The 20,112-nt window shown below is 39.1% G+C and overlaps 1 protein-coding gene across 21 annotated transcripts in view; it reads left to right on the top strand.

The window, feature by feature from the left end:
• The window catches only part of adgrl3.S (adhesion G protein-coupled receptor L3 S homeolog), a 1,276,319-nt gene that overhangs the window by 646,146 nt on the left and 610,061 nt on the right, over nucleotides 1-20,112 (top strand). For 18 of the 21 annotated variants that reach the window (XM_041579790.1, XM_041579795.1, XM_041579791.1 and 15 more), the window contains one exon: nucleotides 9,012-9,188. In XM_041579790.1, the coding sequence (XP_041435724.1) occupies nucleotides 9,012-9,188 (177 nt within the window). The remainder of the gene's footprint in view (nucleotides 1-9,011; nucleotides 9,189-20,112) is intronic. The other 3 variants (XM_041579809.1, XM_041579800.1, XM_041579793.1) reach the window with 1 other exon arrangement.

Below are 20,112 nucleotides of genomic sequence, written 5' to 3'. Positions count from 1 at the left end.
ATGAATGTGTAATGAGCAGAAATGGAAGCCCCCATGACAAAATACAAACTAAAATAACTTATGCATGGATTTGTGGATTAACATTTTATTTGCCAGACAGTGTTTATGGATGTGTGTTTTTTATAAAAATGCAAAAAAAAAGAAAAAGTTTAAAATGACGACAGATTCCCTTTAAACTGCTGCCACTCTTACAGATTTGAGGCTACACTCGCCAAACTTGAATTACTTAGTCATGGGGTCAACCTGAATGAACAGATGATGTTTGTTGGATGCCCAAAAGTAGGTGGAGCTATGAACAGCCAATCAGATTTCACCCATTAACTTTTAATGGGGGAATTGAAACTGCAGCCATTCTCAAAGTACAGTATGAATGCCAGGGTCCCCAAACTCCTCACAGTTGGTCACTAGGGGACTGCAGTTTTAGGTTTGAAAAAGTGGATGGAGCAGCCAAGCAGATTTCACCTATTGAATTTTATTGGTTTAAATTTAAAATGCTATCATTCTCATTTTATTTATGCTAGGATCCCCAAACTTTGCTGAGTTAATCACTAGGTGATTCAAGGCTTTAAAAAAGTGGATGGAGCAGATTTATCTCATTCATTTTAATGGGTAAATTGAAACTGTTGCCATTCTCAAACAAAAGTGGGCAGAGACATGAACAGCCAATGAGATGCTACTCATTGACTTTCAGTGTGGAAAATTAAATTGCTGCCATTCTGACAGGGTCCTCAAATGTGTACAGTGTTTTTTACTATATTTCTTTGGTCCAAGGTTAGAAAAACTGGGTGGAACAACAGCCAATCAGATTTCACACATTAAATTGAATTTTTTTATATTTGAACTGCTGTTTTTTTCACAGCGTTAAAGTCAGAGTCCAAGAAAAGTAGTACGGACTCAGCCGGAAAATGTCCACATTGGAACCAATAATTTAAAACTTGTATAGCTTTATCGATATATTGATTAAAATCACAGATAGCGGGCAGGGGAATGTGTAGCTCAACGCGTTTCGTGACCTCTAAGTCGCTTCATCAGAAGCATGGGCGCCATCTGCTGGACTAACAATTAAATACCATTGACCATTAAGAACATGAGAAACGCCTGTTAAAAGTCACGTCACGTAGATTTACACTGCAAAACCAAACATTGTTTGAATTGCTAAATAGTTAGTATATTACATATGATCAAAATTGTTTAGTCTAATCTATGAAAAGTTACATGGGAATGATAAGGGAATATGAAAAACTGAATGTGATACAATGTGAAGATATGAATGAAACAAATGTTACAAAAATACAATGAATAGCTACATAGTTATTATATGACATCTAATTAAATAGTTACATCTATTTCAATTATTATGTAATAAATTTGCTACATCCAATCAGAGAGAATAAGATTACATAGTAAAGAAACACAAAAGGTCAAATGAAATATGAAGTGAAAAAAGTATGTGTTACAAAAATATATTCAATAAATAGCAATTATTAATTTACTAACTGAAAAGTTCATATATATAATAAATAATCAATATCCAAAGCGGCAAGATATAATTAGTTAATTAAGATTTCCGAGACAGTTCATGGGCGGAAGGTAAGTATAATAATGTGAAAATTATTTAAATATTTAACCTAGCAATAAAAATTCTTGTAAATTGATAAGTCCTTCTTTCCAATTTGATGGAGGGGGTCTCTTGATAATGATACATAAAGAGAGGGGGGGGGGATTTTGGAAGAAAGTCACTATTTAACGTACCAAAGTTCAAATCAGATGCCTAACGATCACTAAAGCAATTCAATTCCCATTCTCTATTCAGCCCATTTGATGAGCTTGTGTATCCAAAAGGCTTCCTTCCTAAGGAGAGGTAACTCCATATTCCCCTTCCGCACATTTGTTACTACCCTATCTATAATTTGGGCATATATACAGGGTTTACTTTGATGACACTCTATCAAGTGTTCCGCAACAGCTGAGCTCAAATATTTTCGTGACACACGCTCAAATGTTCCTACAGGCGTTTCCTAAAAGGTCTGCTCGTCTTTCTGACGTACTGTAAACCACAATTGCACGTGATTAAATAGATTACATTATTAGTGCCACAGTTGGCATAGAAATTAATCTTATAACGCCCCTAAAGTCCTTAGATGGTCTCATATATTGGCAAGTACCACACTGGGTGCCACCACATCTATAGCAACCCTTCGTATCTAGCCAATCTGAAGATCTGGATGTGTCCGATTCTGTGAATAGACTGGGGCATAACATTGACCCCAAACTAGGTCCCCTCTTAAAGGCAAAATTTGGTTGGCTGGACAAAATATCCTTTGTATGGACTGTATCAATACAATCCAACGGGTAGCATGGAATTCTTCTTATCTGTGGGTGACCTTGGATGTCACATCTTTATATTCATAGATTGAGCATAGAACATGGCTAGAACATATGAATTTATTCCAATATACAGAATGAATTTTTGTTGCAGGCATTGAAATACCTTCTCAATAACAACTATTTTATGTTCAATGGCTCCTATTATCTTCAAAAGCGGGGAGCAGCGATGGGGGCACAATTCACACCCTCATATGCTAATTTATTTATGGGGCATTGGGAACGTATTTTTATCTATGGTGAAAACAACCCATTCTGTTCACATATTATTTGTTTTTTTCGGTATATGGATGATTTGATTATAATTTGGAATCAAAAACAGCCGACATTGCAACCAGCAAGCTGGACAAATATGTGCGACATCCGAACCAAGATGGCGCCTGCTTGTGCAGAGTCGACCCGCCACCTCAACCCCCTCCTGATCCGGCTGGGCCTGAACCTCCACAGCAGCCAGAACTGACACTCCAGGAGGTCCTGCAGGCGATTTGGGATACAAGAACAACAGTGGAGGTAAAGATTGACACTAGGGTGGAGGAGGTGAAGATTGATCTGGCGCTGCTCCGCCAAGATCTTCAAAATCTGAGAGAGCAAACAGCGGAATCGGAGCACCAGATTTCGGAGCTAGAGGACGCTACGAGAGAGGTTCCACATGCGATCACTGAACTCCAGAACTGGCTGAAAATCTGCAAGACACGGGCGGATGACCTTGAGGGGAGGCAGAGACGCAATAACATAAGCATTGTTGGAATACCGAAAAATAGGAGGGTGCTGCTCCTGAACTATACCTTGAAAACCTTCTCAGGGACCATCTGGGTGCCGACCAATTATCACAGATGTTCCTGGTCGAACGGGTCCATAGTATTCCGTCACGCCAACCTCCCCCAGGGACTCCCCTGCGCACCATGATTGCCAAAATCCTTGATTCTATAATCTCATTCTATAATGGGATTGTAACGCCATTTTGAGGCTGATGCGCACCAATGAAGACCTTCAGGTCGGAGATGCCAAGATCATGATCTACCTTGATTACACCATGGAGGTTCAGCAACAAAGAGCCAAATACACTGAAGTCTGGAGGAAGCTCAGACAAAAAGACATTCTGTATTCTACAATTTTCCCAGCTAAGCTAAGAGTGGTGGACGGCAACAACACACTTTTGCGACGCCACAGGAGGCCATGGACTGGCTGGAAAGAAGTCACCCATGCATCCCACCTGTCCCTTGATGTGTGAGTACCCTTGGGGAAACATGACTATTCTCCAGTTGAGTTCTTTTGGCCCCCGGGTTCGTGAGTATATACCCTCATAATATGATGTACCAAACTGTGCGCCTACTTAATGACCACCACTTATACCTTAATCTAAAAGATCTCTCATTGCTACCAGCTGATTGTCTGTGGGGACACTAACCAAAGTCCAGAGGACTCGGGGCGAGTGCTTATGTTATATTTTTCTGTTTAACTGAACTGTGTTAATGCTATAGTCGCCATGTCCCAGGCGGTGGCTATAAGGGCTTTGTTAGGGGTCAAGGCCCACCCCAGTTTTCAGGGTGGGCAGGGCGGGCTAGGGCGTTGTGGGTTTCCCCATGGTTTTTCCTTTTTTCACTCCTACCCTCTTATACACATATACAGCAGTTGACGCAGTGTAAAATCTTCCTAATTAACTATGGCTAAGGTAAATTTGATTTTGTGGAATGTTAGAGGCCTTAATGATAAAATCAAGAGGACCCTCCTATTCAATGCATTAAAACAATGGTCCCCGGTGATTGTATGCCTCCAGGAAACTCACTTAACGGGCCAAAAGGTTCTAGCGCTTAAGAGGGCATGAGTCGCTCAGGCATACCATGCCACCTTTTCCACTCACGCGAGAGGGGTCTCTATCTTAGTTAAAAAATGCCTTCACTTTGTACATCATCATATTCATGTGGACCGCTATGGTAGATATCTTATTATGCATTGTACTGTTTACTCCTTCGAGTTCATACTGGTTAACCTCTATGTACAATAGATTCTTCACAATAGAAGTGATGGATACTGTAATGCAGAAGGTGGCAGTTCTCCCAGCGGTGCCTCAGTGCTGGGTGGGTGATTTCAATAGAGGCATGATCGCGGTGTTAGATAAGCTCAATTCAACAGACACTAAACCAACCAAATTAAAGGCCTGGATGGATTCAATGGGTCTTCAGGATGTCTGGAGGGCTAGGCACCCTGGAACTCAAGTTTTTTCTTGTTATTCTACTTCACACCAGTCTCTCTCGAGAATAGATATGGCCCTGACGTCCCCAGAGATGGCTACTAAAATTAGCCACAGTCGATATGCAGCTAGGTCAATCTCTGACCATTCCCCTATAATCATTACTATACAACCCTATATATGTGCAGGAACTAGAAGGTGGAGGCTCAGCCCCTTGTGGCTGACCCAGAAAGAGGTGGTGGACAAGTTACAAGAGACAGCAGAGTCAAACTGGGCTGAAAACCAGGGCTCTGCCTCCCCTTCTATGCTATGGGAGGCATTTAAGGCAGTATCGAGAGGTACCCTGATTCAATCCATAATGGAGTGAGAAATAGAGCTAAACGGGAGGTTCAACAGGCGACCTCAGACATGGAGGAAGCGGAAATAGCATATATAGAGGCCCCTTCCCCTGAATTACATTCCAATTTAATGCAGGCTCACAATAAACTGAAATGTAAAATGACAGCTGTTACCCAGAAAAAACTACTATATGCCTCCCAGAGAGAGTTTGAGCAAGGTGACAAATCCAGCAAAATGTTAGCCTATCTATCCAGAGTTACTACTCCACAGACGATTATACATAGGGTGCTATCTGCTACAGGGAATCCGGTTACAGATCCGCGTGAAATAGCGTATTCGCTGACTACTATGCCAATCTCTGTCGCTCTCAGATGACATACACTGATGCCCAGCTAACAGAATTTTTAGTAGATATTCATCTGCCTAAATTGCACCCATCGCATGTATCGATGCTTGACAGTCCCATTACAACAGGTGAAATTCGTGAAACGTTTTCTTCTATGACTTCTATGATGTTGCCCTAGCGATAGAGTCATTGGCCACTCAATTTCGTATATCCCCTAACTTGACTGGCTTGAAATATGGAAAGGATCTCACTTTATGCGGATGATGTCCTAATTTACTTGGCGGATCCCGGCCCATCTCTGACAGAAGTGTTAAACATCTTTGCCCAATTTACAATATATGCTGGTCTCCGCATCAACTGGACTAAATCCGTGATATTCCCTCTGGACCCAGACTTAGACCCCCAGCTGGCAGCTGACCCACTCCTTAAGTGGGTTACTACCTTTAAATATTTGGAAATCACTATCCATCTAGATCCCAATCAGTTTGTACCCTTGAATATACACGTGGACTGGGCTCTTGTTGGGTAACAGGTGCAGCATGCCCATGGCCAGCATTACAGCTTCTCCCACTTGCAGCACAGTTAAATCACATTCAGGTTAAGCACAGTAGACAGGCTATAGCAGGATTACCCATACTTTACTAATGTGAGGTCTAATTTTAGTGATGTTGCCCCATTATGATCTACATCCATTAAATCATTGCAAGCATTCTGTTCCATTGAAAATATTACTTAAGCATTATATTGATTTATGAGAGAATTTATATTGCTATATTTATGAAAAAACTATTTCTTATGTAACCTTATAACATAATAAATATTTGAATGAAATGAGGGTGTTTTAGACAAGCTGTTTCTTGACATGTCTTGAGATCTACTGATCCCCAGCTAAAGGTCTACTGGTAGATCCTGATCTATCTTTTGGACACCAGTTCATTTGCTGCCAGGTACCTAACGTGATACAAGCTAATAGATGACACACATACTTCTTGATACCAGAAGCACAACACTGGAGAATGGGAAATGGCAATGGCAGGTTAGAAAAACTATTTTGTATATAGTATTGTTGGCATTGGTTTAGCTCTTCAGTGGCCTTAAATTATTTATATTGGTTTTATAGAAAAACTGGCATGGAACAATAAATGGATGCATACACAGAACATACGATTTACATAGATACAACCAATAATAAATACAAGGTAAAAATGACCCTTCCTAAACAAGCTTACAGTCTAATAGATATAATAGTGCAAGTGAGAACCAATATTAAATTAATCCATTAATCACTGAGGCTCATTTATCAACACTGGGAAAATTTGCACCTGGTCAATAATATGTGGCAACCAACTAAAATGTTGCTGTTCTTGTACTACTTGCAGCTGACTGGAAAAAAAAGATAATCACTGATTGGTTACTATTGGTTACTGCGCAGGTGCAACTTTGCTTGGTGTGTATAAATAAACCCCACTACCTAGTACAACAGAACAAGAAACTATAATTTTATTAGGTAGCAATTATCAGAAAGGGGCATGCACAGAGTTGCCCTTGATAAATCTAGGGAGATCTTTGCCAGCAACATAGAGAGGTCATTTGATCTATATTAGGTTACACAGCTTAGAGCGTACAGGGGAAAAACCGAAGAAATACTGTCTATTGTATTTTTATCAGAAACTAATAAATTAGAAAGTACAGCTCCCAATCTGAATTCTTCCACTTTCTTTTACTTTTAGGGGCATTTTTATCAAGGGTCGAATTTCCATCAACTCCCACTTTCCATCAACTCCCATCAACTCGAAATTTGAAAAAAAAAACCCCAACCAATCAAAATTTATTTAAAAAATTGAATTTTTTAAAAAGGTTGAATAGAATTGAGCAGTAAATTTGAATCGAATTCGAATCAAATTCGATCGAATTCGATTGGAGTATTTTCACACCAAAAAAAATAATAATTTTTCAAAGTCCACCAAATGACTCCGAACTGGTTGTAGGAGGTCCCCCATAGTCTAAAACACAAATTTGCCAGGTTTAAGATAAAAAAATTCTTAAAGTGACAGTACATGATAAATTTTGAAATTCGATTTTAAATTTTTTTTTTAAAATCGAATAGAATTTGGACTATTCCCTAGTTGAATTACACTAAAATAAACTCAAAATTCGAATTCAAAGATTCAAATTTTCAATTCGACCCTTCATACATCTGCCCCTTAATGTATTTCTCTAATGCCTTGTAACCTCTTTTAAGCCTTAAGGCCTGTACATACAAAATGTGATTTAAATGCATTTTTGCTTGCTTGTATTCCTATTCTTATTTGACATTGAAAGCATAGGAGGGTGTTCATTAAGGCCTGGCAACTCAAAAACATATACAGGCACAAACGAAAAACAGATGCTTAAGAAAATTTTCTCACCTCTATCCCAGCAGCTTGTTATACTTTAGAAGCAGCAGTGGCAAACACCATTCTGATTGGTGGTATATTCAATTGTGAACCACCCATCATCTTAGCCAATTAGTTATTCACAGAAGCTGCTTATCAAACGTTCCAGGAACAGTCAATAGGGGTGAGCAAAAAAAAAAAAATTATTTAACCTATGCGCATTGTAAATACTGCTTTTGCCTGTAGTCGCAGTCTCGCAGAGTGTTTCTTTCAATGAAGGTACTGCCAGTGCTGTAATTCTTCAAGTCAGGAGGGTCAAAGAGTCCCCCGCCTTTAACTAATCACAGAGTGGCTTATGGCTAGTATCCTTGTGAAAAGAGGCGCTCTGACTATCGTCTGCAAAATAAAGCTATATACAGTAATGTCGAACTGAGTCACATTTTTCACTCCTCCAGCTAGAAATACATCTGTCTTGGATGAAAAAAAAAAGTTAACTGTTTAACTACATAACTCCACACAAATATCATAATTGTAAATGTAATTTCTAACCAGCCACCCTCTGTCTTTGCTCCAATTCTGTCTCTATGGCCAAATGTATTAACCCCATGGTACCTCTATGTTGTTAGAGCAGTGACCTTAGTGTCTTGTCTAGGGTTAATTCATCATAAATTTTCGGCAGATTTCTTATAATCATGTGTAGGGTTACTGCAATGCTCTAAATTATTTTTTTTAATTTTAATTTAATTTTTAATTACAATCTTGTTATCCTTTTTCAGTTATATTACTGGAACTTGAGGGTAAATGCTTTGTTTTGAATTAATTATCTGTATTGACCTTACTAACATGTCTGTTCCCCTTTTAATATATGATACCTTGACAAAATTTTTCCTCAGTGAAAAGCATTAAATGTAAAGTTTAAAGTATGAATTTAAAGTATGAATACAAAACCAAAGAGAAAAGTCGGGGTAACCACACAGTAATGCAGCTATAAACACTTTTGCATCAAGCGCATTTTACAGTGGAAAAGCTTTCCACCCCAACTGCGCTGCTGTATAGTTTCCATTGAAGTCAAAAAGAACATGTGGTAGTTGATGGGGGCTATTTAAACAATTAAACACCAGTGAACAATTCACTATATGTGACATTAGCTTTAGGTTAGCCCTTGTATAACTATCTTTAGCCTCTCCAAACAAAAAAAAACACCCTCCGCCTATGATTGAAGATTTGAAGCAAAATGAATGACACATACTGTATATACACTGTGCATATGTACATTGATCTAAATACAATTTGCATTTAAATTGGTGTTAAAATCAGTCAACTACAATATTATGAATTCTCTACCACAATATAATTTTTTCTTTTTTTTTATTAGCAGTCAGAAGATAATTTTAACCCTAACTGTTCATTCTGGAGCTATTCGAAAACCAACATGTCTGGATATTGGTCAACACAAGGCTGTAGACTTCTGACAACAAACAAGACACATACAATATGTTCTTGTAATCATTTAACCAATTTTGCAGTTCTTATGGCTCATATTGAGGCTAAGGTAAGGCAATCCTTTTGGGAAAAAAGTTGAAATATTTATTACTTTTATAGTTTGAAATACAGCAATAATGCAACTATCTGGTATAATTATTGAAAATATTACCCTTGATAACTTATAATAATGCAAATAAACCACAGTGCTCAGCAGTGTCTTCCTTTCAGCAGGGTGCATCTTTTGACCTGGCATGCTGAAATGCCATAGCTCAGAATTCAGTCATCAGCTTGCTGGTATTGCAGTTAGAGACAGCAGTTTTTTCTCACCCTCACCCTGCAGTGTGTCTTAAATTTAAGTCTGGTTTTGGTAATGTACACGGTTGGTATAATGTGATTGTGTGCACTATTGTATTTTACACAGAGAAATAACCAAATACAGTAGAAACCAAGTTTTACTTTGTTTCGTGTGACCAGGAAAAAATAGTGTAAAATGCTTGTAAATGTAATAAAGGGAATTGTGTTAAAGCAACTTATTCTTTAAGTATTCTTCAAGGATATAAGGAGTTGCTTTTACTTTGAAATACAATATTTACTGTTAATAAATAAGAGTAATCATTGCAGCATTAATGTTACACTATGGAACAGCACGTGCAAGACCCAATCAGATGCACAACCTAAAGCAATAAGTGATTTGTGCATGAGTGTTTAAAGTGCTGATGAATTGGAATTATGCAATAATAATATGCCTCTGGTTAGTATTTTAAACCTAATTTTACTAATAATAGAGGACAAACAGCCAATTTTTGGAACACCACAACAAATTTTTGGTGTAAAATCAGGGGAAAGCACCCATTGAAATGCATTATATATAAAAAACCTCAGTGTAATATGCAGGGAAACTTAAAATCAGGGAATGTAAAATTGAGTTTTTACTGTACAAAATAAATAATCTTTTGTTTTATGCCTAGTAGTAATAAAGATTCAATTAAGGACAAAGAAGGTAGACTGACAGCTGTCTTCAGTGAGATTGTAGTGCCCTGTAAGAGCATATTAATAATGTGGAGGCTGGCCAATAACTTTTCCAGCAGGTTGCCAGTCAGTGCTCATCTAATACTCTTTCACCTGGCTGCCACCTCTCATTTGTATGCTCACACCTGCCCTATCCACTCCAGTGATATCAGAGATGAGGTGGGCGCAGGTATAAAATGCACTAAGACTTGCAACATATGGGTTGGAAGAAGGTGGGTTAGCATGGGTGAGCATGAGTGAGCAGTTAATTGCACCATTTTGTGGTGTAACATGGTGAAAGAGGCAGACTGTATGTGTGTATGTATATATATATATATATATATATATATATGTATATATATATATATGTATATATATATATATATATATATATATATATATATATATATATATATATATATATTGGCATCTGCAAATACTATATGGAGTACAGAATGAAGGGCCCTATTCATTCCTATGGGATTTATCAAAGTGTGAATTTAGAACTCACCACAGAAAAACTCACTCACTTTCTATTCATTCCTATGGGATTTTGAAAAGCATATTGATAAATACAATTCAATTGAGTTCACCATTTGATAATATGCTTTTAAAAATCCCATATAAATTATTGGAAAGTGAGTGAGTTTTTCTGTGTTGAGTTCTAAATTCACACTTTGACAAATCTGCCTCTAGAAATTTCCCCTGGAGTTCATTGTATATATCACCTTTAAGCAAAAGTAAAAAATACACCTCACACTAATCTTATTCTGAGCATCTCTTACATATCCCCCCTTTGTTTCAACCCCACAGTGAAACACCTTGAAACCCCAAAATAAACTCCTTTTCTCTTAATGGGATTTCTATCTCAAGTCTTTCCACTTTGTCTTTGATTAAATGGCTAGGGAGCAGCCCTTTAAAATGATTTTGACCTTTCTTTAACATGTAATAGATTCAACACATACATCTCAATTTGAGTGTACACACACATGCTTCACTGTAAACCTGAGTGCTCATTTCTGAAACTGCATAGGGAGTCAACATTTTCATTAAATAACAATAACTTAGGGAAGGTATGACACTTTTGTAAGAACCACAGGTATGTAACACTATGAGAGTAGTCACGTGCATTTCCTTCATGCATTTTATCCAACAGAGAAGAATGGTGGCAATACTTGTGTCAGCAATGTCAGACACACATGTCTCAGCATCTTTATCACAAATATGTACAATCTGCATTTTACAATCACGCTCTGACTTAAAGGGGTTGTTCACTTTCAAACACTTTTTTCAGTTTAGTTGGTTTCAGATTCTTCACCAGAATTAAAGACTTTTCCCAATTATTTACTACTTTCTAATTATCAATATGTTTAATCAATATCCACACACGTCTTAAATAAGCCTTTAAACAATTATCAGAAATCATTATTTTCCAAGGTTTTCTTTATTGAATTTTCATTAAGATGTATAGAAAAAAGAAGAGAGAGAATAGAAGAAAGAACAAGATGAGCTTTCCCATCATTTATGTCCCTGCTAGGTAAAACATGTCCTGCATCTGTTCAAACACAATCAAGGTACCATAGCTGTTTGAGGGTCTTGTACTGTTTCCACACCACTACTGTGCTAGGGTTGCCACCCGGCCGGTATTTTACCGGCCTAGCCGGTAAAATACCTGCCAAGGCCGGGGCCGGTATTACAAATTTACCGGCAATGTAACTGCCGGTAAATTTGTAATACGATCAAAAGGAGCCCTCAGCCTGCCCCCAATCGTCCCCAATCCCCTGCAACTTACCTTTTCTTTTGCCTCTAATAGCGTCCGTGGCGTGGCCCCGCCCCTTTTGACATCACACCCCGCCCCTTTTGACATCACGTCCCGTCCCTTTGAGGCCCCACCCCCCAGCAGCCGGTAAATTTTTTTATAAAAGGTGGAAACCCTATACTGTGCCTTTGCGTAATATAGGTTAACCAGCCAGCTTAACACACTCCACATAAGACTCAGCAAAGAATACTCAGAATGCTCTGTGAGTTGAATAAACTTGAATGCTTTATCCTTATATGAGTTCTATTTCTTTTATTGTAAAACTGTAAAACATAATAACATTGCATCACAACCTGTACAGCATATACACACATGTAAACACATACAGGAAACCTATCATCTTACTTACAGACGGTTATGTAACCAGGGGCCTGTGTAAAAGTGAAAGATCCTAAGGAGGTCTGTCCCTCTGCTTGTGAGCAGCGGATTCTCCTTTACTTTCTGTGAACTTTAGTGGGAAGGCTTAACCTTGAATGACAAGTCTAATTAACATGTGGGCAGCTATCCTAAAATGGTCCACTAGGTGGCAGCACATAACAGCTAAACTAATACTAATGCATACAACCTAACAGCTTTTGACTGTGAGATCTCTTCTGAGTTGACTTTCTCTGGGAAACATTTCCAACCTCACATTGTACTTTGCTTGGCTTTTTCTGGAAACTCTTAGCTACATGGATAAGTCTGGCAATAGTCTTACACAGTGACACCCAGTTAGAAAATCTCTCAAAGACATGTGAATGGAGGAAGGTGTCAGAAGCTTTGGTGTTGAAGCTTGCAACTGTAGGCTGCAGGGCACATAAACCCACTGATCAGGGTGGGTTACTTGCCTGATTCTATTCACTCGGTTGGCAACATACAGGAAAAACCTGGAGGTTATAGGATATATCCTAATACAGTTTTGCTATCTGTAAAGAATCGCACAGCATCTAAATCCATATCTATTTCATCTCTGATGAGCTCATACAACTCTACTGCTAGAACAGCAGCACATAGTTCTAGACGTGGAATTGTGTGAGCTGGTTTTGGGCTTAACTTAGACTTCCCCATAACAAATCCAACCGAACACTCATTGCAAACATCAATTGTTTTCAAGTAGGCTACAGCACCTATCGCTGTGTTGGATGCATCTGCAAATACATACAGTTCTTTTCTACTTGCTGCTGACAGGGGAATAGACACATAACACCTGGGTATCTTTAAGTGTTCCAAAGCTTGCAAGGATTCCTTCCATTGAAGCCACTCATGTAGTTTTTCTTGTGGGAGTAATGCGTCCCAATCACATTTCTTAGTTGACAGTTCACGTACTAAGGCCTTACCTTTTATAGTTAGAGGTGCTACAAACCCTAGAGGATCGTAAAGGCTGTTCACTGTAGACAGGATTCCTCTTCTAGTGAAAGGTTTTTCTTCTGAAGATACTTGAAAAACAAAAGAGTCTCTTTCTAGGTCCCAGCTCAGTCCCAAACTTTTCTGAAGGGGCAGGGTGTCTGTGCCCAGGCAAAGGTCCTTAAGGTCTTTAGCTCTGTCATCAGCCGGAAAGGTGTTCATGACCTGTGTGCTATTTGATGCAATTTTATGAAGTCTCAGATTAGACTCTGCCAGCATCTGTTTTGTCTTGTTTAAAATGTCAATCGCTATCTCAGGGGTGCTAGCAGATGCAAGTCCATCGTCTACATAGAAGTGTCTCAACACAAAGTGTTTGGCATCTTGTCCAAATAGTTCTGCATTTGTCAGAGCTGTTTTACGCATGCAGTATATAGCAACAGCAGGAGAGGGACTGTTTCCAAAGACATGGATTCTCATTCTATATTCAACTACTTCTTTGTCTATGTCATGGTCCTTGTACCACAGAAAACGTAAATAATCTCCGTGGTCTTCTCTCAACAAGAAACAGTAAAACATCTGTTGCACATCTGCTGTAAAGGCAATAGGTTCTTTCCTAAAGCATGTGAAGACCCCTAACAATGTGTTGTTTAGGTCAGGGCCAATTAACAGTACATTATTTAAAGAGACACCTCCACACTCTCCACTGGAGTCAAATAATACTCTTATTTGATCAGGGTTGTGTGGATGGTAAACGCCAAACATCGGCAGATACCAGTGTTCTTTACCTTGTTCCAGTGATCTTGCAGCGTGCTCATTGTCCAGCATCTTTTTAATGAATTCTGTGAAGTCTCTTTTCATTCCTGGCTTACCATGCAGAGTTCTGCGAAGTGAGGCGAGACGTATCATGGCTTGCTCTCTGTTGGAAGGCAATTTACATCTGGGTGTACGAAAAGGCAATGGAGCGACCCAGCTGTGGCTGTCATCTTGATGGGTGTCTTTGTCCATGATCTGAAGAAACGCTTGATCCTCTATGGATAGAGCTTGCTTGTCATCATCTTTTGATTTTTGAAGCACTGTTGTCCCCAGCTTATCAGTCTCTGGATTGAAGCTGATGTCTTCTTGGCAGCACAAGGAAGAGTCACTGAAATGTGTTAGGTTATCAAAACTTTCTTTGACTATGAGCCTGTTCTGACATGGGTTCAATGAGGTGGTACGCCCATTCGGTAACACAGACGTTCTTAAAGTACTGACGCTATTAGTCTGGTGTGTGGATCCCAAGCAAACTTCTCCTACTATTACCCATCCTAATTCAAGTCTCTGTGCATAAGGGGCATTAAAGGGACCATTGATTTTCTGTGCTTGTAAAATGTCTCTTCCTAAGAGTAAAAGTATGGAGGCCTCAGGATCAATAGCTGGTATGAGTTTAGCAATTGAACGGAGATGGAAATGGTAATAAGCTACTTCTGGAGAAGCGATTTCTTCCTTGTCATCTGGTAACATGTCACATTCTATTAATGCAGGTAAAGGGAGCTGTGTTTTTCTGTCAAAGGATTCAACGATAAAGTTTGTGGCTCTTCTGCCTGCAGTTTCTGTAACACCTGCACAAGTCTTTAAAGTGTATGGAGCTACAGTAGTTTTAATGTTGAAGATGTTAAAAAGTCTGACTTTGCAAGAGATCGGTTGCTTTGCTCATCGAGAACTGCGTACATTTTCACTGCTCGCTCTCTTTGTCCAGAGGGGAACACAGTCACTAAACATATTTTAGAGCATGATCGAAAGCTCTTACCTGTGCCACAGATTTCAGTGCACTTAGACATTACTGGAGGAGATGAGCTGTGACTAGACTCCCTGCCGTGATCTGTCTCTGCTTGTACAGTCTCTGCTGGTGGCGCAGGTGAGTCAGGGTGTAAGGCTGCAATGTGTTTCTCACTGCCACATTCTGAGCACTTCACTGATATTTTACAGTCTCTGGCTATGTGTTTGGTGGATTCACAGCACTTGAAGCAGATGCCGTTCTGTCTGAGAAAATACATTCTTTCACCAATAGGTTTGCCTCTGAATCCTTTGCACTTTTTTAAAGGATGGGGCTTTCGGTGAATTGGACATTGTCTATCAGGGCTCTCTATACTGCCCGCCTTGCTACAGGTTTGAGAGTGTGAGGTTCCCGTAGGGACGAATGTTTTGTGTGTGGACACAGAGGTCTTACCGTGGTACCTGGAAGGCCTTTCAGGTTTAGGCGGTTGATCGCTGTTGCTGTAAAAGGCAAAGCTTGGGTCGTTCTTCATCTGTGCTTGCTGCTGCACAAACCTGGAAAACACAAAGAAAGGGGGAAAATCTTCTTCTGTTTCTGTTTTATACTTAGTTCCAACAGATGCCCACTTTAATTGCATGTGGTATGGTAGATTCTCCACTATGGGATTAAGACCAATAGCATTGTCCAAGTATGTTAGACCTCTCAGATATCCTTCTTCTTTAGCACACTCTATCTCCAGAAGAAGATCTCCCAATTGTTCTAGTTTTTTGGTATCTTTGATGGTCAGCTTGGGGAAGGCCTCTAACCTTTTTTATAATGTTCGCTGAATTACTTCAGGTGAGCCATATTTTTTCTCTAATCTCTGCCAAGCCATATCAAGTCCTGTTGAAGGGTTAAACAAATGCACCCTGCGCATACTTTTTGCATGTTCGGCCGACTCAGTACCTAGCCATTTTATCATCAGGTCAAGCATCTCTGAGGCTGAAAGGTTCAAATCTCTGGTTGCATTCAGGAAGGAGGACTTCCAAGCACAGTAATTTTCAGGGGAGTCATCAAGCTTGAGTTAACTGCTTCTTTGTGTAGCATAGATTTAGTGATATTTTGTATGCATTGTTGCTCAGGCGCACAATCTTTAGGCTGAGGCAATGGGAATCTCTGAATTCTGTCTCTAGGGTATTCTGCTGGATATTCTCTAGCTGGTTTGATGTCACTGGCGCTGTAGCGCTGCTTTGGTGTACTTGTAACTGCTGCTGGCTTAGGTACGTATGCTTCTGCTGGCTTAGGCCTGTATACTTCCGCTGGCTCAGTTTTAATCGATCGTTCAGCAGTTGGCATATTAGTAAACCACTGAACATACTCGTTTGCACGTTCTGCAGAGGAAAGAGGTTTTTCTGGCACTTCTGGACCTTCATGGGTACCCTCACTCTCTGATGAATATGTTTCTAGGTTGTAACTAACATTACATGCCAATAAGGTATAAACAGCTCAGGTCCGCCAGCCATTTGTCCCATTGTTTCCCAAATTTTTGGGGCATCCAGGGCCAGCATATGTCAGTTTTTGCCTAGGGAGGGTGTCATCAACTAGTTTAATCCAGAAGCTGAGTGTAGGGGGTTCTGAAGCTTTCCAAGTGGGTAGAATGGCTTTCCTGGCATCGTGGAGGAGCTGTTATAAGCACAATCTATCACTGGAGGGGATGGTAAGTCCTTCAAGTAGATTTTAAACATCTAGACATCATTATAGAAGCTTATAGGAGCTATGTCGGAGTGGCTTGCTTTGTGTATGATGATCGTGTTAGACAAAAAATGTCAATCCACAAGTCTATGCCTTGGGGCTCAAAAGACATAGGCGCAACTTCGCCGCACTTCGCCAGGGCTCCGCAAATTCACTAAAATCCGAAGTTGCGCACAGGGGTAGCGTAAGGTTGCGAAGTTGCGCTAGCGTTGATTCGCTATATAAAGCGAAGTTACGCTAGCGAAGGCTAATTTGCATACGGCGCGAAATTCAAATTTCAATGGAGGAACACGTATCTGCACTACAAATGCCTAGAAAACCTTCAGATCAGCAAATAAAAATTTTATTTTGCCCTACACATGTGCCCACTGTCTAGGTAAGTTGCCATGAGTCAGGAAATGTAGGGGGGAGGAAGAGGAGCCCCAAAAAATTTTCTATCTTTTTCAGCCTATCACCCATCATGTAGAAAACACGCCAGCGTTTTTTGGGACTTAGAAAAAAAATTTACTTTTTTTTAAACAATCCCTATCTACTCTATTGCGCTTCGCCAGGTCTGAGGTGGCGAAGGAAGTCTAGCGTAAAAGGTAGCGTTCAGTACACTGCGCAAGTTAGTGAATTTGCGTAGTTTCGTCGCTAGCGAAAATAAGCCTGGCGTAAGGTTGCAAAGTAACACTAGCGAAACTACGCCAGCGTTCGTTAGTGAATTTGCGCAGTAGCGAAAATGCCAAACGCTAGCGAATTAACGCTAGCGTTCGGCGCTTCGCGGCTTAGTGAATTTGCCCCATAGACTTATGGTTGGGGAAGCTGACCCCAAAACCTCAAGCTGTACAAACTCAACAAAAGAATGTTGGCGGTAAAAATGCTTGCTGGTCTTATAATGAGAATTTTTGTAAATGGGAAAATAGTTGCTGTTACAACCACGAATGCTCGGTTTGTGCTGGAGTACACCCGGCCTTTCATTGTGCAAAGCAATTCATAGAAAGGGTTTGTTCATTATCAAGCACAGCATACCTTTCCCATGTGCGGCACAATTATGTTTAACAATTGTATGCTGGCATGGGAAGGTTGGCTGGCAGGGCAAGGGTTACTCACCTTTGATTTTCCCGGGCTTCCAGATGACGGCCGTAATCAAGCTGCAGGTGAGAAGAAAGAGAAGATTGAATTTTGCTGGCTAAGTTTATATGTATGCTTCAAACTACATGTTATTAATGTACTGGCCTCACTGAATGTCCTATCCAATTATCCAGCAAGCTAAACACCTTTGCATAACAACTCTCTGACCACAAAGTGATGTTGAAAGTGTTTACTCATACAAATGGTATGAAACTGTAAATACAAATACATGAAGAAGATACAAATCAGCATTTGAAGAAATGACAACATGGCTAGCTACTATATTCAGCATCTCACTAGCTGGATGTGCAATAAACTCTCGTGAACTAACAAAGATAGGGTAGCATTATCATTCCATAGACAAGAATTACAGATGTGTAACTACAAAACAACATGATTTACAGGGAATGCCTTCAATGGGGTAATGTCGAAAGCCTGAATGTGTCTCAAAGAGACATGGGTTTTTACTATTGAGTGCTGCTGTTTTTCCTTCTCAATGTAACTACATTGAGAAGGAAAAACAGCAGCCTGCCAGAAAGCATTTCTTTCCTAAAGTGCAGGCACAAGTCACATTACTGGGGCAGCTGGGAAATTGACAAAATGCCTAGCTCCATGTCAGATTTTAAAACTGAATATAAAAAAATTTGTTTGCTCTTTTGAGAAATGGATTTCAGTGCAGAATTCTGCTGGAGCAGCACTATTAACTGATTCATTTTGAATTTTTTTTTTCCCATGACAGTATCCCTTTAACTGCCAATACTGGCTTCACTACCTTTTACTCTCCCTTCCTGTTACACTGACTTCCTGTCACATGCAACAGCAGAGCTAGCAATTACAGGTTGGCAACACTAAACAGGTAAACTATAAGAGGCAGGGCCATAACAATTAAGTCATCAATAAATAAGCTGCAGCCATTCTACATTCTAGGTGTATAGTGTGGTTTATTGTGTGTACTCTTGGATAAATGGACTTTCAAAATAAATTAACAACATTTTGCGTTCTACTTAAAATATAAAGACCCTTGAATCCTTCCGTTTATTCTAAACCATACATTTTATCGGAAAATAATTTGTTTTGCGCTGTCTGCCTTCCAGATAATACTTAAAGGAAAGCTATACCCCCAAAATAAATACTTAAGCAACTTAGTTTATATCATATTACGTGGTAAATTAACCTTTTCACTGCCAGCCCACTTTTAAACTTTTATTGCCAGACAGTTTTGCTCTTTCACTTTAGGATCCTTTCCTTAAGGTTTACCCAAGAAAACAATATATTTTTTTTTTAGGAGTCAACCTAAACTTTCAAAATATACTCGAATTTTGTGGTAATTCCATTCTGTAATAAGTTATTGGCTTATTTTTTTTTGGTCAAAAAAATTTGAAAATGAGAAAATGTATTTTAAGTATGAAATTACAACTGATTCAGAAAGCCCCCATGTCTCCAGAACACTATATTTGTATAGGTCAAAAACTCCCAGCAGTACACTATCACATTTCCAAAGCGCAGGTCCGGAAACCTGCATAGTTCTGATTTCAAGGCCAAAAACACCACTAAAAGTAGGTTTACCCTAAAAAAACTATACAATGTAAAGAACAGATTCTGAAAATTTCAAAATAAGTGAATATCTTTTTATTTCAGCCACAATAATTCCTAAAGTTACCATTTTCTGACATTGATCTCTTCATCTGTTAATTAACTCATGTGACCTAATGTGTATGGTTATTTGCTTTGTTTGTGGGTACCATAAATTGTAGTAGCCAAAGGGAGGGCCCATATTTCTTAAAATGGTAATTTTTTTATTTAGGATTACCCAATGGAAAATACTACTAAAATAGTATCTTATTATAAAAATGGTTTATTGAAGCAAGGTTTTATATATGAGCTGTTTTTTTTTATTGTTTTTATTTCAGTTCCATCTCAATCATAAGTATTCATTTGTGCAATGATACAGTTAAATTTTACAAGTGATGTAAGGGGAAACAATCAATAAAGTCACTTAGATTATTACAATGATTTTGTTTGTGTGTTATCTCCCCCCCCCCAACATGTAAGGTATACATATAGATGTAACAAAATATGAGATAAAATATATAGAACTATTTGAGGTGGGGTAGTGGTAGTCACACTTTCAAGTTCACCACTACTCCTGACTAGAGTGGCTGTAAGGAACCTTTTTTTTCTTCTTTTTAATGTATAATAATAACAAAACAATATGATAAACCAAATTAGAATTTAATAAGCCTG

This window comes from Xenopus laevis, chromosome 1S (genome assembly GCF_017654675.1).
Source record: "Xenopus laevis strain J_2021 chromosome 1S, Xenopus_laevis_v10.1, whole genome shotgun sequence".
NCBI lineage: Eukaryota > Metazoa > Chordata > Amphibia > Anura > Pipidae > Xenopus > Xenopus laevis.
The sequence above is the reverse complement of the archived record's forward strand: the minus strand, read 5'-3'. Positions and strand labels throughout refer to the sequence as shown.